Source organism: Anomalospiza imberbis, unplaced genomic scaffold (assembly GCF_031753505.1).
Source record: "Anomalospiza imberbis isolate Cuckoo-Finch-1a 21T00152 unplaced genomic scaffold, ASM3175350v1 scaffold_114, whole genome shotgun sequence".
Classification (NCBI taxonomy): domain Eukaryota; kingdom Metazoa; phylum Chordata; class Aves; order Passeriformes; family Viduidae; genus Anomalospiza; species Anomalospiza imberbis.
In genome coordinates this window covers 227,827-254,658 of record NW_027099531.1, presented here as the reverse complement: position 1 = coordinate 254,658, position 26,832 = coordinate 227,827, and the positions used below count along the sequence as shown (strand labels likewise).

Sequence of the window (26,832 nt, the reverse complement as noted above, 5' to 3'; positions counted from 1 at the left end):
AAGGGGCACATGGTTTATATATGGTGAAGAGAAGCACTGAAAAGAGATGCTGCGAAAACCCTAAAAGCTGTCTCTGAAATTCCATCGTTTTTTACTGCATAATTAAGCACTTTTGCTGACACATCCTCCCTTATGATTCCCTTTAAGTTGGAGCATCTGGCCGGGTGTTGCACAAGAGCCCAGTTTTCTTCTCCCTATACACCAGAATTTTGATTAATTAATCATTGCTTCTGTTTGAATAATACATTAAAGATGCACTTGAATGTTCTAGGAAAAAAGTAAAATACAAAAAAGAATGCACACAAAGGGAAATACTGCTCTGTCTTGTGAAATGACATGTTCTCTTCAAATGGCAGGACTGTTCTAAATGTGTTACTGGTCAGGCTGTATTTCTTTTCCTGCTTGTTTCTTTTCATGTCCATTTCACATGGTGATAGTCACTTGCCTCAGCAGGCTTTTATGTCACCAAACTGTTGAATTTTAACTTGATATGGAAGAATGCTACAGTTAGGACAAATATGCTTTTTGAGACAATACTTTGCTATATTAAAAAACAAGGAATTATGAAGCTTTCATATTGTTGTCTGCTGTCCATTTTTATTTATGACTTCACAAGAGCAGCTTCGTGCTGATATGACCAGAGCAAGTTGAGTAGTTGTACTTCTACAAATTTCACTATGGTTTCAGCTCTTGGTCTGAGATTTTTTTTTTTGAAAATACTGAGGGTTGGACTAAGCTTGCCTTCATGTAATTTGAGCTTTTTGGAGTTGCTCAGTGTTTCCTGTGCATGCTGCTGAAGCAGCATGCTGATGTTGGATCATGCATGTTCAGTGTGTCTGGTAAATAGAGCTCTTTGCAATCCTGTTCTATTGACACTTTTTAAAGAGGTCTTAGTAGCAGTGACAGAAGAGATAAGGTGGTGCTGTGTGTTGAAGTGAGAGCGAGGGCCTGGCTAGCTCTTACTGCTGAAGAGCTGGGGTGTGAGAGGAGATCACTGCTGAAATCCTGGCTGTGCAAAGCTAAGGCAGCTTCTGTCCCTGGCCTAAAGAGACAAAGTGCTGCCTTTTCCCCAAATGAAGGACCATGGGGAAATCAAGGTTTCATGCAATTGTTTCGGTGTCTCTCAAGTGGTGATAGCAGTAAAGCACAGGGTGCACCTGCAGCCTCATTTGGGTCTGCCTTCCTAGGTGACTGAGCAGGAGAGCTTTCCAGTCTTTATGTGCTGTCAGATGTGACACTTGGCCAAAAGCCCCTACTCTGAAAATGTAACAAAGTGAAGCCCATATGACTGCTGAGATCTCACTAGATGGAGCAGGGAAGCACTGCTGGATTTTATCCATGGAGGCTCTTTGAAGAGCTTTTCTCCCCTTCGGCCCCCTTTAATCCATTTTCAAGCCTAGCAATGCCTCATGTTTACCCAGCAGGCCCACATGAAAAGGTCACTTCTATTTCTTTGACCTTTTTCAGCTCAGTAAACATTGGCAGCTGGAAATCCTTTCTCTAGACATGTCAGCTGCAGTGAAATGGTGCTGCAGGTAGTGACATGCATACAGAGCATCTCTGACCTCTGATGTTGTTTTCCCATCAACACAGAAGTTTTCCCAACATTTTAGTCCTTGTGACACCAACTGCTCTCAGGAGCTTGTGGAAGGGTTTTCTTTCCCTTTCCCCTTGGCATTGTTTGGGTGGTCTCCTTATTTTGAAATGAGATAGTAAATATTTGCAATCTTGAATTTGTAGATGTGCTGGTTATCACAAATGTGTGGTCATGGCTTTTATATCCCTCAGGTGTTAGTACCAGTTTGTTGGGATAGGAGGAAAATTTTTTCCTGACAGTTTCTTTCCTAAATTTTTCTCTGAAGTGGGAGACCATGTCTAAGACCTGGATGAACTAGTTTTGGTGAGGATGAAGGGGAAGGAGAACAGCAACCTACGGGCTGAATCTTGAATTGTGACCTTCTACCCAACATCCACCAGAACCAACTGCTGAAATTAATGCCCCTGCAGTGGAAACACAGACACAGTGTGAGCACCATGAGTAGAGCTTTGTCCTGCTTTGGTTTAAGAAGTTAGGTTCTCGTAGCTCTAGTCCAGATTTGAATGTTCTTTCTAAAACAGAAGTTAAACTACAACGTGTCTCTCCAATGCCAACCTTAAGCCATGGCCAGGTATTGCCATCAGTCTCTGCTGCAAATCCTGGAGAGTCTCATCAGCCAGAAGGCTCGTGGGAGGTGATGAAAAGCAAGTTGTCATGTTGTGTTCAAATTATAAGTGCTTTTGGGTGGAGCATTAGCTACACAATTCCCATGAGGCAGGTGATGTTTTTCTGCACATCCTGTGCAAAGCTGAACCTCATTTCCCCTTATTTTAGCAATTTGGCCTTGTTTTTTGAGTTTTTCATAATACTCTCAATGTGTAAGAACGTTTTCATAGGGAAGTATTTGTGCAATCTTGCTGCCTCTGGGAATTGTTACAGGTGGTTGTAAACCGTAGGCTGTGATTTGTACTTGCCCTGTGAACTCTGCATCTGTCACACCGGGTAATACAATTACTCCTTTTTACTTGTTGACGACCTGGCAAGTAAAAGTCCTCCGACTCGAGACTCAGCACTGAGCACAGGGCCTTTTACTTCAGCTGGAATCAATGTTACCTCTTTGTTGCTCAGGGTTGCCTCTACTGTGGTTGCCACGTCCACTCCGAGACTCCCTCGGGTGGCTGGGACGCGCTGGTATAGGAAACTGTATTTTTCATCTGTGTCAAAGGGGTGTGCTGGGTCAAAGGGGTCTGTACTTGTGTCTTCACACGGAGACCCCTCACGCTGCTCTGCGTGTTTCCCGACAGTCTGCGAGTACAGGCAGCAGTAGCACGAGCATCAGAGTTACACACACGACACCAAACAGTTTTGGAACAGGTTCGCCGCATATGACCAAATTCAGCACATCAGAAGCGGGTACCAGTTTCAATCTTTTTGTTACTTTGACCTTTTATTTTAGTTTGCTTGCCTCCGCTTCCAGACAGAGCAGCTGCAATTACATGACTATTGGGGTTCCCAATATTCCGACAGAGACCTGCCCGGGCTTGCCTTGCTGCTGAGTCCAATGGCGGCAGCTGGGATGTTTCCTCCCCAGTGACACCCTTGGGTTACTCAGAGGCTGCGAGCGATATTCCTCAGTGGAGAGGCTTCAGGCGATGGTGAAGAAAGGAGGCACTTCTGCTAGAGCTTGATCCAGAGTCTTTATTTCAGCTACAGAGTTGTGGACCTGGTGGCAGCTCCAACAGAAGGGGCGGCCACGTGGCTGGATTGTCCTTTTAACCCGGGGGTAAGGGGAGGGGCAGGGACAGGTAGCCACCAACCAGGTGAGGGGGAGGGGTGCCAGGGGAGAAGGGGCACTTAGGTCTACCAATAGCCACAGGGGGCAGGGGGTATCTTCAAATCTGCCAATCACTCGACCCCCTGGACCCCCTGTCTCACAGCCAGGGCTCATGGGGGTTGGGGCGGGGGGAGAGGGTTACCTTTGGGAGGGAGGAGACACACCGCAACACATGACCTTGTTCCTTTAATGTTTCTTTCATCGCTGCCGTGGAGGCGGCTGTCTGATTATTCTGTTCTGCCCGAGTGGCTCTCATAAGCATTTAGTCAACTGGGCTCCCTTGTGGTAATGTTGCCAGGATTGCTCTTGTTCTAGGATTTGCTCCTTCAAAAGCCAGAGTGCGGAACATATGTTCCTGGAGTTCAGGTGGCAAATCTGCATTTTCTTTTATTGCTGCTGACAAACGGTCTAGGAATTGTCCATAGGGCTCTGTGCTTCCCTGACGGACAGTGGTATAAGGTGCAGTTTTCTTCTTATCAGGTACAGACAAAAGAGCTCGGTGGGCTAAAGTCTGTACAATTTGGTGCATTTGAATAGGATATTGTAGCTGAACTTGTGTGTTAGAATAGGGTCCTTGCCCAGTTAGCATATCTGCTTGCATACCATACAGAGGGTCTCCTACTATTAAATGTTTATTTGCTTCTTCAACTGCTAATCTTTTCCATTCTCTTTCAAACAACAAATACTGAGACGGAGTGAGGAGAAGGGAAGCAACTCTTGCACAGTCAGCAGGGGCAAGGACATCTGCTGTAAAAATCAACTGAGTAATTTGTCGGGCAGCATCTGATCGAATACCATGGGTAGTAACTGTTTGTTTTGCTTGTTGCAGTATTTTCCAATCATGAGGTTCCCAATTTGCTTGATTATTACTGCTTATTACAGGGCAAGCAAGAGAACTGGCAGCCTGCCACTCACTTTCTATGACAGCATCTCGAATCACACCCGACCATCGTTGTTGAATTGGATTTTTTCTGGCCTTGGTGCCTGCAGGGGTATTGCAAGGCATCTGGGCATCAGTGGAGCAGTAGGCTCCACAGGGGGTGTCACTGGGACTGGGACAGAAAGGGGTGTAGGAATAGATTTTAGCACTGGCACAGTCTCTGTTTTTCTAACTGTTCCTGCGGTATGGATAATTCTGCTAATTTCTTTAAGACTTCTTGAATGGAGTCATTAGAATTTGATTTTTTAACTTTGTTCTTAGATTCAGAGCATTTTGACCTTCTAACTGTATCTTTTTCCTCTCCCTCGGACTCAGCCGACGGCATAGATTCATCTGTCGCTGTGTGAGGCAAAGGAGGATACAGGGAAGGGCGGCATTCTTTTCTTTTTCCTTTCTGCCCACAAGCTGAAACTCCCTTTTTCAGCCTTGAATCACCCTCCGCCTGAGGAAATTCTTCTATTTCTCCTGCTTCAGGCACTGCTTCCATATCTATTGCTTCTCCTGAAGGGGGATCGGTTACTTTTTCTAATTCTGGATCAGCTGCAGCAGACTCTGATGGGGCAGCCTCCTCTTTTTGTGATGGATTATTTAGCAACTGTTGCAAATTAGAGCAAACAGGGGCAGAGATTCCTTTCATGGGGACATTTCCAACTCCAAAAAAGTTAGCAAGACGTGACAGTTTGGAAGGAACTGGTTTTACATCGCCTCCCAAAGCCTCAATGGCTGTGGCAGCCACCTTTTTCTCAGCTTTCATAGTCTCTAAAGTTTTGATGATGGATTTCCAAGTAACTCCTAACTCTCTGGCTTCTTTTCCATTTTTTCCACCTTCTATCATAATGCCCCTGAGGTAGTTTCCTACCTCTTGCCACTCAGATTCACTAAACAGCACAGCAGGGTCAGAAACTTTCCTTTTTTATGTGCCCATTTTATTAGGGCTATGACATCTGCTTCTTTGGTGTCCTCACCTCTCTTAGAGAGGATAGTTGTCAGTAATTTAATTGCCGTGTCTAATTCCATCGTGGTCTTACCTCAGCAGGGACTTGATCAGCCGCTTAAGCTCTGGACTCTGGTCTCCTTCTTCACCAGGCCTCTCCTGCCTCCAGCTCTCCGGCTCCCAAATCAGGTGCTTGCCTGATGCTTCAGAGTCTTCTGCATTTAAGCAATCCGCATTTAAGCAAAGGTGTCCCTGTTCATGGCCCCAGTATGAAGAGGGTCTCACGGAGAGCCGGCCGGAGTAATGACACTCAAACCACTGTGGAACCCCTGGGACCAAATGATAATACAGGACAACAGATTAAAGAGCTACCACGGGATGTGTTGATTGACATCAAGAATGCAGCATGCAATGCAATTTTACAAACTCCATCAGCAGGAACACCTGAAAACATCTACACAGGGATCAGGCGAGGACCTTCAGAACCTTTTACTTCATTCCTTGAGCATCTCATACAAGCAGTGAACAGGCAAGTGAATGAAGAAACAGCAAAACCACACCTGATTTGGGGTCTTGCATTTGCAAATGCCAACACAAAATGCAGACAAATCATCAACACACTGCCTGGTCAACCCTCGTTGGAAGAAATGGTGAGGGCCTGCAGCAAAAATTATACACCTCAACACACTGCATCCATTCAGGCAAACATCTGGGGAGAGCAACTTTAAAGGATCCTCCAAGTTCGGGATGGAAGATTTCTCAGAGCACTTCAATTACTGTTTCAACGAAACAACTTTACAGATGACACATGAAGATTGTGGAAGAGGACCAGAAGAAAGAATCACAATTACTTGTTTCTTTGTTGTGGGACAGGTTATCATTGTGTGGGATACACACTGTGAGAAAGGGACATCTTATCATAATGAAAATTGAAATAGAAAATTAAATAGCATAAATTTTTAGTAATTTATTATATTAAGGTTTAAGTTAGGTCGTATTTTAACATTTTATTGATGATGGGCTTGATTTTTATATAGTTTGGTTTAAGTATTGTTTAATTAGAGTATATCACTTGAAGTTTTATTTTAGGTTTGGGCCCTGAAGAAGTTAAGTTTTATAAAAGTTTAATTGATAATGAATTTATATATTATTAATTTGATACATCTGGATTTTATAAAGTTAATATAATTTAGGAATTTTTTACCAAGATATTTTTTATATTGAGTTTCAGTACTGTTTGATTCAAAAATTATTTTAAGTTTTTCAAAGATCAAGTTTATTTGGCTAACAAAGTTTAGTTGTTTTTCTTTAATGATGGGAGGATTTCAACTGAAAAGGAAGTCATGAGACATTGATGAACATTGATTTAAGGAGGAGACAGAGTTTGTTGAATCCTTGGTTTTGTTTCAGTCTTCTGTGTTTTATTAGAAGTTTATCAATATATAAGAGTCTTAAAGGAATTTGTTTTGGGTTTTCTGAGATTGATTTCTCATTTAATAGTCAGTTTTTATAGTCTGTTATTTCTTTATATAATGATACAAAGGGTGTTTGTTGTTTTCAAATCCTTTCTTTTATTTTTTAACTATTTAAGTGTTTTATAAATATTAGTGTTAAGAAATTTTATCTTATTACTAGCTGAAACCTTGTGCTTTGTTCTTTCATAGCAAATTTTCATATGTTTTAATGTCCTTTATGCAATCATCCAGGTTGCATGCCATTTTGAAGTCTCATTTTGGTTTCTAACTGTATTGTGCATTTTTCTAGGTGGACCTTCTGGTTTGTTTTTATATCTCTTGTGAGTGGAATCATTGCATTTCTATTTTTTATCATTCTCAAATGTTTTTCAGAAGATCTCAAAGGGAGATGTCTGAAACATTTTGTCAGCCTTTTGTCAACTGCTGATCTTATGATTTTGTCCAATTGACATCCTTTTTCCCTCAAAGAAGTTTCAAGGAAAATGAATCCTTGTGTCATCTGATCGATTTACCCTCTTGAACTTCAAGTGTTTATTTTATGTGACAATGTTATGATAGGTTGTTATGTTTTAAGTATCATATATGTATTGTTGGTACAAGCTTGGTTTTAGATAATATGTTAGGGGACATCACTCCAGTTTAAAGTTTGGGCCCTGGCCAGGCTCTGATTTTAACTTGGACAGATGAGCTTGCCAGCAAAATCCAGAGGTTTCTGCACAAAAAATGAATAATATGCAGGTCATTTTGACCTACCAGTTCGATCCTACAGATGGAACAGCTGAGGCAGCTTTGAGGTGAAACTTGCCAGCCTTGCCAGGGAAAGGATGCCGAGGATTTTCACTGGAAACAAATGCTGCAGCTGTTTGCAGACTCTGAAGTGCTGGCACAATGTTTCTAATGATTATGCTCTGTTCAATTTTATATATGTTATTTAGAATCTCTTTCTTTTGAATCTTCTTGATTTTTTTGTCAGTTTTGATAAGTTTTATGCATTTTATCATTGAGGTATTTTGTCTTATTTTATATTATGTTTTATATTTTTCAACCTTCCTGTTTAAAAAAAAAAAAAGAAGGAGAGAAAGGTGAAGAAGTGCCTGAAATAAGGCTGGAATGAGGCTGGAGATTTTGTGTATTTTAATCTTTTGAAATAATTCTTTTGTAAAGCGCACTTCACTGATCATCGAGTGAAACGTGAGGAGAGTCCCAGACACTGGACAGATCAAATTGAAAAAAACACTCAAATTAATAACTTTGGGAAAGAATTGTGTTTGTGTTTTCACAGGGGTTGAAAGTACGCGTGAGATCTTGTTGAGTTCAGAGGAGAGCAGATCCTGACTCCAGAAGCAGAGAAGTCAGCACGCAGACATGAGCAGGTGTCAAGACAGTGGACATCTCTTCGTTCTACATGCAGAAAGAGGACTCTGGGACTTGGGTTTCTTTTGGGACTTGAGTTGTCATCTTTCCATTTCAGGAAAGGGAGATGATGGTGTTGCATTCCAGATTCCCATGGGGAATGAGGCCTGCAGTTTGATCAAGTGTTATACTTGTGCCTCATCTTCTCACTGATTGCCTTGGGCAATGGGGTGGTTTTGTTCATGTTTCAACCAAGGGAAATGTTTGGAAAACTCGGGGCAACACATCAGGGTTGACACTATCAGTCTGAAACACTCAAGGCCAGAAAAGCCCTTTTCAACATGTTTGAAACAGGGAACAAATGGCTGATTCCAAAAGATATCCCTCCAACAATTTTGCAATTTGGAGAATGGAGGTGGTGTTTGGATGGGGTTTCTTGCTGCAGCTCCTTATGAGCCTTGAGAACTGGAAAGTTGTGGCAAAAATGAATTTTTATATAACATTTCGGCTTTTCGGAGTGGCACAAAACAAAGATAAAATCATAGAAGTCACTCCAAACCACTGAATTTGCAAAGAAGCATCATCTTGGTGTATCTACACTAAGATGTCGAACAAACCATCCAACCAGGTTTCAAAATAATTGCCACGAGAGATCTTTTTCATTTGTAAGAAGACAGTTTGATTTGCTATCCCTACAGATATCAGGGACAGTCCATGCAGCATTGGCAAATCTTTTGTTAACACGCAGCATGACTTTGATAAAAGAGCAAGAAGGAAAAAATCGAATGAGTGAAGTGATCCAGATTGTGACAATGATAATGTTAACACATGGAAAAAAGGCTCAGAAAACTGGGATGGTTCTGCTTTCACAGCAGGTGGCATCAAAAAGAGCCTTGGCACAACTGGATCAAAAGAGGTTGTGGGCAGAGTAAAGATGCCCATGCCGTTTCTTTTGCATTGGATGATTTGTTAGCTAGGAGTGTGAAATGAGAACAAAGCAGCAATTGAACATCTATTGCGGGCACATGGACACCAGAGTGATAAATGTGAAGAGGTATCATGAGAGAAAACACACCTGGAGGGAAACTAAATCTTAGATGGATGCTGTGTTCAATTTGTTTAACCTTTCACAGTTGTAGAAGGAAATTTTGAAAACAGTTGTATATCTTTACAGGGTATTGTAATTCTTCTGATGCTTGTGCCGTGCATGCTTTAGCGCATGCGGCAGACCACGGACAGAGCTGTCAAAGAAGTGTTCTTGGTTCAAGAAGGAGGGGGAGATGTGGGAATCCAGGGCAGCCCTCTGGCTGCCCTGGAAGGTCTGGGACCCTGGCAGGGGGTCAGGAACCCCCCTGTACAGAGCCCCAAGAGACACTGTCTCTGTTCTCTGTCCATGCAAACAATTTTTCAATCTTTCAGGATGAATTACAAGCTCTGACTGTTTGATTTAAGTAGTAATTAGTGTGGCACGGGTGCAAAAGTAGAATTTTAGCATTCTAGATAAGGGGTTCAAAGGGGGCAAGATGGAGGAAACTGGGCGTGCCTTGTCCTTTTTCTTCTTCTTCATGCCCTCCATGCTTCACTGTGGTGTTGGCATTTTTCTATGGGTTTAGGCTGGGGACACACTGTTCAACATGGGTGATAGGTATTGGCTCATTATTGTAAATATAGCACACGTAGTTTTTGGTATATAATGTTTGTAACATCCCACTGAGGGGCAGAGCCCCACACACTGTCCTGCAAGACAGACCTGCTGCAGGTCAGAAAGAAAATATTTTAGAGAAGAAGAAATAAACAACCTTGAAAACCAGCAGAGATGAATTACGACTCCTTCTTTGGCAGCGGGGCTGAAAGACAGAGACTTTCTACAATCTTGGGAGCATCTACATGTCACAGATCCCGACAGGTTTTGGTTCGGGTTTTTTGTTTTTGCTTTGGGTTTTTTTTTTTCATTTTGTTTTGATTTTGTGCTTTGGTTTGATTTGGTTTGGTTTTGGGTTTTTGGGTTTTATTCCCCCCCTTTTTCTTTTCTCTTCTCTTAAAGGAATGGCTCTTCTATTTGCTTGGAACAAGAAACTTGTCCGGAAAAGAAATTTTCTCGGCAAATTTTATTTCGTTTCCTTTAGTATCCAGAGCACTCCCAGACCGAGCTGACGGGCAGCCCGTGCCCTGTGCTCGGCCTGCTGGCACGCCGAACTGTCGAAACGGCCTCCCCACCGCCCCTCGCCCAGGACTCTACAAACCCTCCCCTGCAAAACAGCATCTCAGCGGGGCCAGCGGGGAAGAGAAGCACGTACGTGCGGCGGAAATCAGCAGCAGCCGCCGGCCCCCGATGCGACTCGGCCCGCCCTGCCCCGCCGCACCGCCGGCGGCAAGCGGCCGGCCGCTTTTGGGCGGGTTCTTTGAAGGCCCGCAGAGGTCTTCGGCCCTCAGCGGGGATCTGGGGGTCACGGGGTCTCAGTGCTGAGGTACGGTATTAAATTCTGGGGTTTTTTTGTCGTGTAGAGGCACATGTTTCTGAAATAGAGCTGTCTTTTTAAACTATTATTTCTGTTTGCTCCAAGAGGATGTTAACAGACTACATAAATTCGAGGGGAGTTATACTTGAAACACTCCGAGCTGCATTGGAGATATTTCCATGTGCCTGGTGGGGATGATGTGAGACATGGAGGACATTCACATCTTCCTAGAGCATCAGAGAAGGTTGAGAGCGCTGCCTCAAGTGTTTCAAGGGGACTGACATTTATTTTTGTAATTCTTTTTCTATCACTACGTTGGTATGTTAAACTCCACATATGTGGTTTTCTTTCTCCTTGCCTCTTTGGATCACCAAATCGTGTTTCTCTGTGGAATTTCTTAGTCTTGTGTGTAGTTCTTGTTGGGAATGGTATCTGAGGAGTTTCAACACAGACACATTTATGTATTAATGGACAATTTTTTAAAGGAGATAGATTTCTTGTTGCTTTGAATGTAGATTACACCTCCACAGGCACAGAGATGTGACACTGATGCTGTCTTCTTTAGCTAAAACAAACGCTCTCCAGTTAGTTACGTTTCATCTGTGTCAGCACCCTGCCCTTACGGGACCTATTTCTGCTCTGTTTTTCAAACTTATGTCTTCCTATGCATGGCAGAATTGCACTCAGGATGGTGTGATGGGACAGGCTGTAAACCCTTCATCGGGGCTTATGATACGTTTGTCATGAGTTTAGCACCCAGATGAATTTAATGAGTAAGCAGAATGACATGCTATTTATTTACAAGCTTCTCTTTTGCTAGATTTGCATGCCACTGTGCATGCTATTCCACTGTGTAGAGATGTGTTTGGATGTGTTTGTGTGAGAGAGACGGAGGAAGCAAGATGAAGGGATCTTGACAACATTTTCATAAATTCAGGAAACAGTTGCACTCACCGAAGCCAATGAATACCGAAACTGAAAACCTGACATGAGTTATGAAAGTTAGCAGTAAAACCCTCCTAACATACAGCCAGCCTTCTCACAGCTAGGCCTTTTGAGATAATTCCCAAAAGCAGCACATACCATATGGCAATGGCATTTATTGTGGATTTGACACTCACGATTAGTGAATTCCTCTCAACTTCAAAAGCAGATAGCCTTTGGCAAAATCCTGATGGATGCATCTGGCAGGTAGAGAGGGGGAGAAAAAAAATATTGAGGTCAACACAGGAAAAAAAGAAATGTCTGAAATCTTAGTTTAGAATAGTGGCAGAGACCTGCTGGGAGTGGTTGGGAAAATGCCTGAGCTCGTTTAAAAAGACAATGAGCAGATGATTGATATTTAGGCCCTGACCCAAACTTTTATTAGCAACTTTAAAAAGCAACTTTAAAAACTATTAGCAACTTTAAAAACTTTAAAAAACCTTTCAGTTTGGCTTGAGGGATACCGTTTCCTGTCCAAACTTATCCACCTATATCCCTGTAGGGGGGAAAACAACAACAGATACAGATGCAAAATAGCACATAAATCTTAATTTGGAGAGCTGTGATGGAACTGAAAAGCCAGAAGAAAGAGAATTACGAGAATTTATTGTGCCTTGTCTTACTTTTTTGGGGGGGGTGGAAGGTGTGTATTTTTCCACATGGATCAAGAAAAAATTCATTGCAGTTTTTTCACACTTACGTATTGTAAATGATACCAGTATGGCTTATCATAATTAAACCATATTTTTGTTGTTGATATCGGGATGTCAGATGTGCTGAATATTTAATAAAGTTGTCAGAATTAAGTCCATCTTCCTTCTCCCAAGTGTTTCAGACAAAATAATTCCAAGGTTTCTGTAAGATGTAGGAGAAATGAGCTGTCTTGCCAGTTCTCATAAGATTGTTAGTCATGTCACTGACAAGTCCTGGCATCTCTGTTCTTTGGAATTAAGACTTGAAATATCATGAGGAGGAGAATACAAGGTTCTTTCCCTTCTTTGTGGGAAACAGACGAAAACTGGCAACATCAGGCAGTTCCAGAAAGCTGGTCACATGTGTGTGTTTGAAGGAAAGTTTTCATTCTCTTCCAGGTGCAGTGTGTTTATGGCATAGGTCCATCTTCCCAGAAGAGCTGAGCATTTGCTGGGGCAGGAGAGCTGAAAGTAAGCAAGATTTTGCTCCACAGTTACTGAATCTCCCAGCTGCATCAGTCAATGGTGGATGGGGAAGAGGGAGAGGGTGGGGTAGTTAAAGATGTGTCTGTAACTGCAGGAGTGCTTCAAGAAACCACAGCATGTCACAGCTCCTTTGTGTTCAGACAGCAATTAAAATTTCAGACCTTCTCTTAATGGCAGTTACAGGTTTTCATCTTCTCTGGGTTTTCATCTTCAGAAGTGGGAATCTGTGCTGGAAATGTTAAGATATTCCAGGGAGTCATGTGGGGATCAATGCAATACAATGCATTTCCTTTATTGCATGCCATACTCTAAAAATGTGTTCTAAAAAATTGTGCATGTATAAAACTAAAGCTACACACAGCTCAATTGAAATATGTTGTAATACAGAATCAAAGTCATATATTCTCCACCTCTGTTAATATAATACACTATGATCTTTAATCACATATTCTTTGTTCCCACATTTTCCCTGATCCATTAGTTGAAAAATTCTCTTCTTCACTTATACTTAACTTTTAGATACTGATTCATGTCATTACTATCCCAGAAATTGTCACTGCTTGCTCTTGTGATGTTTTTAGGGTGCTCGCTCTGCATAGACCTTACTTAATCTATGCATCTTAGATACAAGTTTGAGGTGCTTCTATTTTTATGTTATAGCTTTAATATACGGAGGAGCTAACAAACTGTCTTCTAATAGAAGACTGACATCTTTAGAAAACCAGGGGATGAATTATTCCTTATTTTCATACTCTTTGTCTAGCTCTGCTTTCAGTCTAAGAGAACTGTGTGTATTTATCATTCATTTTCGTGCACCTGGACATAGCCTGTGACCTTCATCCAAACTGCAGAACTCCTTAAGCACAGAAGTGACATTCAGCTTCCCTAAGAAGTGCATCCTCCTTGTCTGCTGCATCATTTAACATGCTCATTCCAACGTCTAGAGCAGATGCAGAAGGTTTTCATATACCAGTCTCATTCATTAATGTCATTTTCAGGACAGCATCAGTTTTGTTACTAAAGAATGGAAGAGTCTGTGTCCTAATTCATGTAAGTTCAATTCATACAGTGTAGACAGTCATGTCTCTATCTTCTGGGTAATAATATTTTTTAATTAATTGAGAGGTACTTCCATACATATTTTCTGAGTGTATCTCTAGGTTCTACTTTATAGGGAAAAGTAGACTATAGCCAAACCAGAAGATTGATTGCCGTCTCAGGAAAAAAAAACATTTGCATTTTACAGCTGTGCTTGCTCTGCTGGAACAAGGAAGCAAAACCAGACAAAGCCCTGCTCCTGTGTTAGCATCAGCAGCTGTAAATCTGAATGCTTATGAAAAACAAGGAAAGTGTGTTGAGTGAAGAAATGGTGTTTTCCTCTTGTTTGTTATTTAATTAATTTTTGTTGGTTTGTTACCTCTCAGAAAAATCTATCTCAGATTCCTTTGCGGAAAAACATGAAGTGTTTATGTGAGAGTGAAGATCCTACTACTGGAAGATTGTATAGTTACACAAAAGAATTTGCCTGTTTTGTCTCAAAAATGCTTTCTGGAGGCAGTTATCATTGAGACTTATAATATACCCAAGATTGATGATGGATGGGCACTGCTGTCCATGCAAGGAAAGGCTCTTGTATGTGCATAAACTAAATATAAATGTGAAGGCATTTATAAATAGAAAAACCAGCAAATTTCTTACAGACTTTTTTTTCTTTTTTTAAGCTAGTGAACTTGAAGGTCAGATCCAACTATATGTTGCATTTTCTGTCATATAATTATCATATATATAATGTCCTGGAGAGCAGCTTCCAGTCACTGACATCAACAGTTTACATAGCAGATGAACTAAGAATAACCTGGGAGAACTGACCCATATCAACCTCTTAAGTGTAAACTGTAGCTCACAACAGTTTTTGTGTTTTCATGGTCACAGAAGGCCCTCAGTTGGGTAAAGGAAGAATTGTGTTCAAAAAATACGGAACTATTCTGCTGAGTGTTCACTTTATTAAATCTTGGAAAATGAGAGGAAACAAATCTGGAAGAGTGATACTTGGCAAATAATTTTTGCTCCCTTGTAAAAAGAAGGAAGGGACAACATCAAAAACAGCTTCCCTAGAAGAATGCGGGGAAGATACATGATAAGTGGCATCAGCTCGGAAGAGAGTTTAAAACTCTTTATTGGAATACTTCTACTAATGACATCTGTTAAGCAAATCCAATTCAGAGCAGTTTTAGCCATCCCAACATTATTCTGCTACACACCAAGGGGAGAGCGTGATCAGCCTGACGTCAGTGTCTGTCTAGCAGTGGCCATCTGTGGTCACGATGCAGGTACTCAAGTCACATCCTGCTTCCCTTTCCTCCCTCCCCATTTCTGCAGTTCCATTTAGAGATGAGTTCCCCAAAGAAAGGTCGAGGAGTATAATCTCTCCTGTACTCACAGTCCTTTGGAGATAAATACACAAAGAGATAGCAGAAAGAGACAGAAGTTCCTTTATCAGTCAAAGAGATTGGCTAAGACTGTTTAAGGGAGACAATTTTGAAGATGGTGGGAGTGACAGAGGTACATCTTTGCACAAATTTGAAAACACAGACATTCTACTTTCAGAACAAAATCCTGGCTATACCAGAATTTTGCACAGTGTTGAACCACAGAGTTTGAGAGATAAGAGGTTATTGAAGGCATCAAAATTTTGTAATTAAATTAATTGGCCTTTTTAGGATGGTATTAACTCTTCCTGTGCATCATCCAAGCAGCCTGGATTTCTTCCAGAAAGAAAGAAATCTCACTAAATCTGTAACAGAGCATTAGCTTACATGACATCCTACGCCAAAGTAATAAGTATAAATACTACTAATAAAAAATGTCCCCCACCAGTATTAAATAAAAGCCTACACTTGTACACTGAGAACATCCCTGGGTCATGTCACCCAAATTTGAATTTGACAAGGGTTGTGTGTGAGGGTGCTTGTGCCTGCTCTGTCAAGGGAAGCTCTGGTGTTCCCAGGTTCCCGAGGGATGGATCTGCACTTGGTGTCTGTTGGGGCTCGGGGTGCCCAGGGCCACGATGAGTTCCCTGACCGGGCTGGGGACGGCGGGCGGGGCTGGCCTGTGCCGCGCTCTGGGTTCTGTGACATCGCAGGCGCCGTGTCACAATGGGGGCAGCTAGAAAAGGCCCCAGCGGGTGCCGCTGCCCCAGTAGAGCCTGGGCAAGCGGTGAGTGCACAGCAGTGAGGAGACGGGGCTGGGGGCTGGAGGAGGGCTGGGGGAGAAGCGCCGGTACCTGGGGCTGCCCCCGCATCCAGGGCCCAGCCCCGGCGGGAGCGCCTCGCTGAGGGCGCGCTGCTTGCTGGGGCAGCGGTGCAGGCCTTGCCAGCTGCCGGGGGCCCTCTCCTTCCTGCCGCCACATCCCTGCTGCTCCTGCCCCTCATTGTCTGTCTCCATTCCGGCCCCACTGAACCCCTTCTGTGTGTTCTCCTGCAGACCATGGCTTTACTGTCACTGCTCTTCGTGCTCGTGCAAAGCCTGATCCAGTACCCCCAGCCGGCTGGGGATGGGCTGGATGAGGCCATGCACCAGCGAATGAAGGAGCGTCAGGAGCTGCTGGACCGTGAGCTGGCTCAGCTGCTGCAGGAGCTGGAGCGGGGGCCCCTGGAGCAGCAGGACGAGGGCTGGGGAGCCGTGCTCTTTGGTGCCCTGCAGCAGTGGCCGGTCTGGGTTCTTGCTGGCGTCCTGCTCTTCTTGGGCCTGTGGTTTAGCTGCAGGAGAAGGAGCTGTGACACCAGCAGCAGCAGCAGCAAGGACCAGAGCTCCTGCAAGACCTTGGGAGATGAGAAAGGAACAGAACAGAAAGAAAACAGCACTGATCCAGAGGAAGGTGGAGAAAACACTGACGTGACTGTGGAGGCAGATGACAGCAGCACTGAAAATGACAGAGGAGGCAGTCCTGTGGCTGTAGGTGAAGGAGACAGTGATGATGCCATTGAAGGCAATGACAATGTGAAGGTGAAGGAAGACAGCGATGTTCACAGAGACAATGGACATGATTTAAAGAAAGATGAGGGACGGAGTGATGGGGATGTGCCAGGAGACAGTTGTGGTGACGAAAATGAAGAAGAACCTGGCCATGTTGTTGGAAATAAAGAAGACCTAGATGAAGCAAATGAAGGAGAACACAAGGATGTGCGGGTGGAGCAAGACAAGGACACTGGAAAGGAAGAAGAAGGAGATGGAAATGAAGAAAAAAACAATAGTGTGACTATAAAGGTGGGCGACAACAATGACATAAATGAAGGTGAAGACAACATAGATGGACAGGAAAAATACATGGATGTGAAGGTGCAGGAAAGCAGTGATGCCAGTGAACAGAGAAGCAGAGATGTGACTGAGCAGGAAGATAGCAGTAAATGCAGGAATGAAAGTGCCCTTAATGGTTTTGCTGGACCTGAGAAAGAAAATAAGGATGTTACAGAAGAAGATGGCAATGATAGAAACAAGGTTGAAGAACAGGGTGATGTGAACGTGGAGGGAAACAAGAACAAGGATAGAAAAGAAGACAAACAAGGTAACGTGGCTGCCAGTGAAAAAGTTGGCAGTGATGGTGGCAAGGAAGAGAGCGGCAATGGTAGACCCGAAGACAGAGAAGACACTCAGGATGCTGGGAATGAGCAAGGCATCCTTTTAGTGGATGGCATACAGTGGCCTGTGGAGGACCTGGAGAGAGGTTGCTCAGTGGTAGCTGAGCTGATGGAGAGCTTCACGCGTGTCTTTGTGGACAGCGTGAGCAATAGCTTCTACCCGGTGCCTCAAGAAGCCATCGGGGTGGGCAGTGCCTTTGAGGGCTGGAGTCCCCGTGGGTGGGATGGTGTGTACCACGTGCTGGTCCCACTGAATCCCCCGCCAGGGCACGTCTTCCACCTAGAGCTGAACAGTGCAGGGCAGATGGCAACAAGGACCTTCAGCGTCCGTGTGGAGCTTGCGTGCTTGTGCGAGAGGGAGCGGCTGGGCGAGAAGCTGTTGTGCTTCCTGCACCACTCGCAGGAGGAGCTGTGGCGGGAGCAGAAGCGCAGCCTCCTAGAGACACTCTGCACCGGCTCCTACCTGGATGTGGAGAAAACCTCCCGCTGGTTCTACCAGTTGGTGAGATGCTCATGGCTGCACGTGCCTCAGTCATACTCATGGCACTTGGTGTTTCAGCCCTGCAGCCGTTCCTGCCAATTCCAGCTGAGCAAAGGCAAGAAGAGCCTGACGGTGGAGATGCTCTTTGGAGTGCGCCAAGGGGACTCTGACATCTTTGTGGTCAGCCATCCCACAGAGGCCCAGAAAGGCAACTCCAGCATCTTTGTGAGCAGTCAGCCCGCCGAGGCCAACATCATTGCAAGCACAGCATGGCCTGAGACATATGCTGTGGCAGAGGCAAAATTCTTGCAGCACATCGCCAGGCAGATGCCGTGCGAGAGCTTGCACCTGAAATGCCTGCAGGTCTTCACCTGCATCCTGAGGGGCACAGGTTTTTCCAGCTCTACCTGGAAGACTGTGGTCATGCACGTGCTGACCACCGTACCGCTGTCCCGGTGGCGCAGGAGGGAATTTGCACAGCGGCTGTGGGACATCATGGCGTACCTGCGCCGCTGCCTGCACTTGAAACACCTGGAGCACTTTGTGCTAGGCAACGGGAGGCTTCCTGCAGAGATCAGCTTGCCGCCAGCAATGCGAAGGCTTCAGCCACTCAACCTCTTTGAGCACCTGGCCCGAGATCCTGCTGCCCACCTAGAGGCGCTGCAAGCTTATGGTCGGCTGCGATTTCGCCTCCGGACGCTGCTCTCCAGCTACTGAGAGGAGTTCCCTGCACAGAGCTGTGCTGGGGGGGTCACACCCGATGGCAGCCATGTGAACGCTGCGTAATTGTTGCATTTGTCACTGGCAATCCTGAAGCTGCTGTCCTGCTCCTGCGGAAGGAAGATGCTGCAGCACATGGATTCGTTGTGCAGACACATCTCTGAGTGGCCTTGCCCTTCACCTTCCAGTTACGACGGTGCTGTTGCCTAAGTCTATGAGGCAGAAACTGGCTCCACCTGCACATCCTCACAGAAGAACAGTGCAGTTGATGGAGGTTGCTTGAAATATCTCGAAGACAGCAACCTAGTCTGTTAGGGACTTAGTGTAGTCATTTAATGAGCTGTAGCTTTAATTAGACTAGTTTCTTAGCATTCCTTCCAGATGCCCTTTAGTCTCGTGAGTGTATAACTATTCTGCAAAGTTACCCTTAGTGTAGAGAAATACCCTACTGTAGTTGCTTGTCTGCTTTTAAATAATATTTGAATATCTATGTTTGAGAAATTAATAAAAGAAAATAAGTTTCTCAAATTGCCTGAAATGTGTCATTCTTTGCATTTAACCCTCTGTATTTAGAGAATGTCCTTCCTATACCCCTATCTGAAATAAAAACTTTTTTCAAACAGAGATGTTGGATATATGAAGTATGCTGTCTCTCAAGCATTTCCATAGAAACGCTTGAAGCTTGAAGTGAAAATGCCCTGAAGTGCCGGAAATTTTGCAGCAGAGTACTCCTGAATTTTTAGGAATATTTGGAAAAGTTTTCTTCACACAGTCACTTCTATATGCTCCTGGGGAACAATTCAGTCCTAAGAGTTGAAGTCAGAGAAGTCCCTAACTGCAAAACATGTGGTTCAATACATCTTTTTTTGTCTTCTCATAACCAAGGTTTTGGCACAAAATTGTGACAGTAGAAAGTAATTTTTCTGTTTTTCTCATTTCTCTATTCCTGGTTATCTGTGTCCTTTCGGAGAGGCCCTGCTGGTCTATTAATATAACCTTTTCCACCAGGCCTATATAATATTGTCTAGCAGTGAGAGCCCCTTTCCATGCACAGCTTTACCCATGGTGAGATGCAGCTAAACAAAACATGATTTACTTCTTGCCATACATAGTAGAGATTCATGGTAGTTTGGAAGCATTTATTCTCTTTGCCTTTGTACCAACACATCAAAGAACAAACAGTGACATTGCAGGGTGACATCTAAGAGTCTTCTGTGAGATCACAGAGCAGCTGTCTGACATCACAGGGTGACATCTCAGAGTTGTCTCTGTGACATCACAGGGGCTGTGTGACATCACAGGAGGTTGTATGACATCACAGGGGCTGTGTGACATCACAGGGGCTGTGTGAGGTCACTGGGGAGGTGACTCTGCCCCAGCCCCCCCTCCCAGTTCCCCCAGAGAAGTCCAACGCTGCTCGTGCACAGCGGGGTCCCCTGTCCCCCCGGGTCCCCCCGCCCCCAGCGCCGCAGCCTCCCCCAGAGGATGTTCCACGAGATCGAGCCCAGAGCCTGACACAGGGCCATGGGGGGTGGGACAGGGGACAGGGACCCCCCGGCAGTGTCCCTGTGTCCCCCAGGGCCAGAGCCTGGCCCAGGGCTCCTTCACCCTGTTACCAACGAGGGCTTGAGAGCGCTGAAAAAATCCCCGGCAAGGGAGCAGCAAAAACCCGATTTAATATTGAGCAACAGCACCACAAAGTTCCTTGGCAAGAGTCACTCTGCTCCTGACTGGACACTTCAGGCACACCAAGGAAACAAAGCAACAACAAAACCAAACAGAATCCAGGCAATCAAACCAGAAATGAACCAAGAACTGTCCCTGTGTGAGTGTGAGACACAAGGAAATGAGGGCAAGGATAAAAGGAATACAGGCCCAAGAGCTTACAGAGCTCAAACTTAACAGAGCTTAACTTATACCTTAACCTTAACTTCCACCTTCAACTTCACAATTTAGCAAAAGAGCAGAACTCTACAGTATTTAACCAAACTTATAACCTATGACTTTGCAATTTCACTGAGAAATAACATTTAACAATATTCAACTTGGCTTATATTTTAAACCTAACAACTTAGCAAAGAACAACTCTTAGCACAATTTAACTTAGCTTAGACCTTGTGATTTAACCCTACTGACAGGCCTGACTGGCTCAGCTATCCAAGGCACTCAGACCCCTCAGAGAGCAGCATTTCTGCCACATTTCCCGAGCACAGGCACTCCTGTGTGCACACAGACACAAAGAGTCAGTGCAAGGCACCTGTGAGAAATTCCCCTGAGGGCAGGGAAATGCTCCCTGCCGATGCTTTGGCATCTCCCCAGCGGGGGAAGGGCTGAGCCTGGAGGAGTGGGGGGATCGGCCCAGGCTCCCTCGTTGTTGGGGATCCCCGAGTGCAGCAAACGGGAGAGTTCCCGGCTCGGAGAGGCTCCACTCCGAGGGAGTCGCTGGCCCAGGAGAGCTCCAAGGGGCTCCTTTTGGAGCGCTGTCTGTAGGGCCCCAAGAGAGGGGCTTCAGTGCCAGCAATGTTTCATCCTGGCCGCACTTGGCATCCACAGCTTTCTTTGGCAGGGTGAGAACAGGGCTGTTTTGCCACCGAGGGAACAAAAACACTTCCCGGGGCTGCTCCTAAAGCCACCAGGAGCTGGTTGGGCAGCAGCAGTGCCTGGAGCAGACAGTGTTTGTGATGAGCTCCAAGGAGCTGAGCCCAGGGGCTGTTGGCCAAGGCCGAGGCCCAGCGAGCATTTCTCAGCTGGCAGGGCGGCCAGAGAAGGTGGAGGCGGGGGAATAATTCACGCCCTCAGTGTGCTCCCAGTCGCTCCCAGTGTTTCCATGTCCGTGCCCCAAGTGCTGCTCCCAGCCCTGATCCCTGGGGATGGGAATGTCCCGCTCCCTTGCCGGGGCAGGGTCACTCCTGAGCCAGGTGTGCAGGGCAGGCCCTTGCCCTGACCCCCAGCACTGTCCCAGCTGCAGGATCTGCTTCCCACCGGCCTCTTCCTCCTGCGGCCCCGAGCCCAGCTTGGTGCTGAACAAAGGGGCTGGGCCGGGGCCATCCCCCGGCGGGGGCTGCACACCCCCCTGCCCCCTCCCCAAATTCCCTCTGGGGGAGCAGGAGCTGGGGCTGGAGCCCTGTGGGGAGGGACAAGGGGGTGACAATGGGATGGGGGGTGTCACACACGCTCTGGGGGGACACACACGGCCCCGGGGACCCCCCCATATCTTCTGCAGAGCCAGGACGATGAACCCCACCATGGAGCCACTGAGCTCTGGCAGTATCTTGGGGGGTGGGGTCTGGTGGCAGCTTTGGGAGTCTGGGGGAGTCACAACCACCCAAAAACGCCCTCCCAGCCCCACAGCCACTCCCAGACTCCTCAAACCACCCCACAGCTCCCAGCCAGGATCCCCCCCCAACTACTCCCTGCAAGATAAATGACCCCAAGAACCACCAAAACCTGTTTCCATCTCCCCCAGGACCCACCCAAATTCTCTGCAAGCCACACAGCCCTTTCAGGGACACAAATCTCCCTCATAGACCCTGCCAAGCGCCCTCCCAGCGCCACAAATGCCCACAGGATTGACAGAAGCCCTTCCCAGTCCCCCCAGGAGCCCCTAAACTCCCACCTCCCATGGCACTGACCAGGAGAGCTTGGTGGACAGGAACATTTACAGCCAGGATCAGCTCGGGCACTTCAGCAGTGATTTGGGCACTTTGGGGGAACATCCCGGTTAGGGAGAGCCAGGCCAGGGACTGGGACAAACAATTAGAATTCTTAGAGAACAGGCGGGCTCAGGTGGACACCTTTTGCCGGCACACCTATGAGATTGTGGACATGTCCCCTGCCTTTGATAGCTTCAGAACACCCAAATCCTCCCTAATATTCTATTGAACCAACCCTAAATTCACCCCCAAATCCAGGTAAATGGTGCAGCTTTAGATCTCTTTGCTCAATTTTTTATTTTCACCACAGTTTTGGTTGTTTAGACAGGGTGAAGAAAGAAATTATTGAAATGGAAAAGACCTCCAAGATCATGCAGCACTGCTTGATGCCACCAGAAGAAAAAACTGGACAGAGCGGGTGAGATTTCTTTGGGGTGTAAAGTCAAGAAATCACTTTCTGTCAGTGAATTTCCAGTTTAGATCAGAGTCCTGATGGATGTTCCTGCCCCTGTGTTCATACAGGTGCCTATGGGGATCCAGGAGGACGTGGAGACCACCTTCCAGGTGTCTTCTCAGCAGGAATCACTGGGAATGTGGGTCACCAGGGCTCTGACCAAAGTGGGTCCTCCCATGGGGGATGGAGTTGGAGCAGGGCACGAAGCTCTTCCCACAGCTGAGGCATTTGGAGGGCTTCCCTTACTGGTGCCTCCGTTGGTGTTGGGTCAAGGTAGAGCTTCTGGAGCTCTTCCCACACTGGGGACACTCGTAGGGCCTCTCCCCAGCGTGGATGCGCTGGTGGGTGACGAGGTGGGACTTTTGTTTGAAGCCCTTCCCGCAGTTGGGGCAGCGGAAAGGCCTCTCCTCCGTGTGAATCCGCTGGTACCTGAGGAGACTGGAGCTGGTCTGAATCCTCTTCTGACACTGGGAACACTCGTAGAGCCTCTCCCCAGTGTGCATGCGTTGGTGGTTGACGAGGTGGGAGCTGCAGCTGAAGCCCTTGCCACACTCCCCACACTCATAGGGCCATTCCCCGGTGTGGATCATCTGGTGCTGGATCAGGTGGGGGCTCTGCCTGAAGCTCTTCCCACACTCCAAGCACTTGTAGGGCTTCTCCCCATGGTGAACCTGCTCATGGCCCACCAGCTCCGAGCTCTGGCTGAAGCTCTGTCCACCTTCCTGGCACAGGATGCCAGGGCTTTTTGGGCTCCCGGGGTCCCTTCTCCCCTCCTTCTCTGCTTTGGGCTGCAGGGGCTCCAAGGAGCCCCCCCTGCCCCTCTCCAGGCTGTTGAGGGTCCCGCCAATGACGGCGCTCCCCCCTCTCTGGGCTCCCCACTTTGGGCTCCTGGGGGACACAGGGCTCTGCTCCTCCAGGCTGCCTCTGCTGTCAGCTGCCACCGGGACCCCCCAGTGTCCCCCCAAGGGGCCTTTTCCACTCAGCTTTGCAGTTCTTCATTCTCCAAACATCCCCCCAAAAAACCCAACCCAGGGACCCCCCCAGGATATCTGGGCCAAGCTCCCCATCCCTGGTCACCCATGGGATGGGGGCTGATGGTCCCAGCAGGGCTGTGAATTCAGGAAGGGCTCGACCTCGTGGTTCCTTTTTCTTTTCCTGATCCTCCTTTGTCCCTCCTCTTCCTCTTCGTCCCACTCCTCCTCTTCCATCCCTCCTCCTCCTCCCTAAGCCCACCTCCTTCTCCTACTTCCATCCCTTCTGGCTCTCCTCCTCCATCCCTCTTCTTCCCTCCCTTCTCCTCCTCCCCAAAGAGCAGCGACACCCTTGGTGCCCCGTTCCCGCAGCCCTGGCAGCCCGCGGCAGGAGCGGGGATGGAGCCGGGACAGTTCGGGATGGGCAGCACGGGGCTCTCGGCTGGTTCCCAACCGCTGGGGGTGGGGGGAACCCGGCCCGGGCAAAAGGAGAGGCAAACTGGGGAAACTGGGGGCTGCACATCCAAACTGGGCCTTGCTGGGGACCCTGCCAGGGGACTGCCAGCCCTTGGGGCTCCTCTCGGGAGATCCGGGAAGGGGGAAACGCAGAGAGGGCTGGGAGATCCCAGGAATGGCAGCACTGGGAGTGACTTTTTTATACTGGGATCGTACTGGGATCATACTGGGAGCAGCTGGGCCCATGCTGGGGCAGACTGCGGTCACACTGAGGGAGACTGGGATCATATTGGGATCATACTGGGATCACACTGGGACAGAGTAGGAGCCTGCAGCGGGCAATTGAGACCATGCTGGCGCAAATAGGATACACTGGGAGTGACTGGGATCATTCTGAGTTTGACTGGGAGCAACTGTGAGCAACTGGGATCATGCTATGAGTAAGTGGGAGGAACTGGGCGTCACTGGGTGCATGCTGGGGGTGACTGGAAACAACTGGGCTTTTACTGGGATCAACTGGGATCATGCTGGAGGTGACAGGGATCATATTGGCAGTGAGTGCAACTACACTGAGGTTGACTGGGAGTGGTTGTGAACAAATGGGATCATGCTGGAAGGAACTGGGAGTGACTGGGAGTATGCTGGAAGGAACTGGGGTACACTGGGAGAGACTGGGAGTGACTGGAACAAAAGTGAGGGTTAAAGGGAGCAACTGGAACCATGTGGGGCACAACTGGTTCATACTGGGAGTGACTGCGAGTAGACTGGGCTCATCTCTGGACCATACTGGGAAGGACTGGACTAATAATGGGAGTGTCTGAGTCTGACTGGGAAAACACCACGCACATCATCCCCCATACTGGGTGTGACTGGGAGCAACTAGGAACACACTGGATGAAAGTGGGAGCAACAGGGACTGTGCTCGTGCAAATTGTATCATAACGGGGAGTGACTGGGAGCAACTGGGCTCCTGCTGGGAGCAGCCCCTGGCGGCCCCGGGAGCCCCGCACCCCTTTCCCGGCCATGCCGCCCCTCCAGCCCCAGAACCCCCCATTGCCGGGGTGCCGGCACTGCCAGGGGTCCCCCCCTCTCGGGGTCCCCGCTGGGGCTTCTGGGGCTCTTCTCTCTCTGGGCTCCCGCTCAGGGCAGCCGCGGCTCTCCTGGGGCTCCCCAAAACCGGTGTCCTCCTGCCGGGGCTCTGCTGCCCTCACCGCCCACTGGGACCCCCGAAAAACACCTCCCGGGGACCCCCCGATGTCCCCCCGAGGACCAGCTGCGGCTCGGCTTTGGAGCCCTGCCAGCTCCAAACATCCCCCCAAAAAAGTCCCAAACCCAGGGAGCCCCGGGATATTTGGGCCGAGCTCCCCCTCCCCGGGCACCTGCGGGATGGGGGCGATGCTCCCGGGGTGCTGCGAGCTCAGGCAGCGCCAGGGCCACGCGATTCCTTCTCTCCTCTCCTCCGGCTGCTCCCTGCTGCCGCTGCGCCTCTTCCTCCCTCCCTCCTCCTCCTCCTCCGCTCCCGAAGCCCCCGCAGCCGCGGGAGGGGCGGGGATGGAGCCGGGACAGGTCAGAACGCAGAGAGGGCTGGGGGGATGCCAGGAGTGGCAGTGCCTGGGCTGTCCTGGGATCATACTGGGAGCGGCTCCTGGGTGACCGAGTTCTACTGGGATCATACTGGGATCGTACTGGGAGTGAGGAGGAGCAGCGCGATGGCTCCAGCGCTGGGGCTGGGGGCGCTCCTGGGGCCCCGGGGGGGCAGCGAGAGGTGAGGGGGACCCCCGGCACCGGGATTCTTTGGTCGCCCATTCCGGAGCACCGAGGGGCCCCTGAACCCCCATTCCCGGGCGCCGCCATCCCCCCGCACCCCCATTCCCGGCCTGGGTTCCACCCCGCACCCCCTTATCCGGCACCGGCAACCCCCGATCCCCTTTCCCGGCCATGCCGCCTCTCCCAGCACCCCGAGCCCCATTTTCCTTCACCCAGAGACCCCCTGGACCCCTATTCCTGCCTTTCCCAGTGCCCAGCCCCTCCTTTCCTCAACACCGAGGACACCCGGGACCCCTATTTCCAGCCAGCCTGGGTTTTCCCACCTTTTGCAGGGAATGGGGACACCGGGGACCCTTGCAGTCCTCTTTCCTGACGATAGTGACACAATTAGGCTTGCCCAAACGCCTCCTGGATCTCCCCTAAGCCCCCAGTGGGGATTCCTGGGAGTTCCCCTGTGTTCCCCCTTTCCCAGGACTTTGGGGGTCCCCCCGACCTGTCCGTGCACCCCCAGATTTCTTCCACAGCCCCCTGTGATGGTGGGGGTGGGGGCCGAGTGCTGGCGCCCCCCTGCCTGCAGCAGATCCAACGGTGAGGGGAGTTTGGGGGGGTCCCTGAGCATTTGGGGTCCCCTGGGTTTTGGGGTGACCCCCGGGTCCCCCAGGATCTCCCTGAACACGCTGACGCTGCCCGTGCGCAGTGGGAAGGTTCATACCCGGCACGGGGTCCCAGCTCTGTCACCGGCATTGCCCAGGAACCCCCAAACCCTCCCGGGAACCCCCAAATCCCCCGGGACACCCAGACCTCCCCGGGACCCCAAAATCATCCCTGGGCCCTCCAAAAACTCCCCAAGACCACAAAAACCCCACACAGACACCCCCAAACCATCCCAGGACATCAAAATTCCCACAAGACCTCCCAGCACCCCCAGACACCCCTGAGAAGGTTCTTACATGGCAGAGGGTCCTTATCTCTGTCACCGGCAGGTACCCCAAACCAGCC

General features: G+C 48.1%; 1 protein-coding gene and 1 pseudogene across 1 annotated transcript; one reads left to right on the top strand and one right to left on the bottom strand.

Moving 5' to 3' along the window:
- Window positions 1-26,832, top strand: part of LOC137465839 (zinc finger protein 436-like) — a 52,474-nt pseudogene that overhangs the window by 9,783 nt on the left and 15,859 nt on the right.
- Window positions 22,636-24,924, bottom strand: LOC137465840 (zinc finger protein 22-like). The gene is made up of 3 exons (XM_068177856.1): window positions 24,913-24,924; window positions 23,069-23,349; window positions 22,636-22,711 (listed from the first exon to the last, which is right to left on the bottom strand). The coding sequence occupies exons 1-3, from the start codon at window positions 24,922-24,924 to the stop codon at window positions 22,636-22,638; spliced, it is 369 nt and encodes a 122-aa protein (XP_068033957.1).

Bases quoted from the DNA above. Each gene is read 5' to 3' on its own strand.
- LOC137465840 (XM_068177856.1), bottom strand. The intron at 22,712-23,068 runs GTACCAGCGGAT...GGATCCCCATAG, and splicing joins ACCAGCTCCAGTCTCCTCAG to GCACCTGTATGAACACAGGG.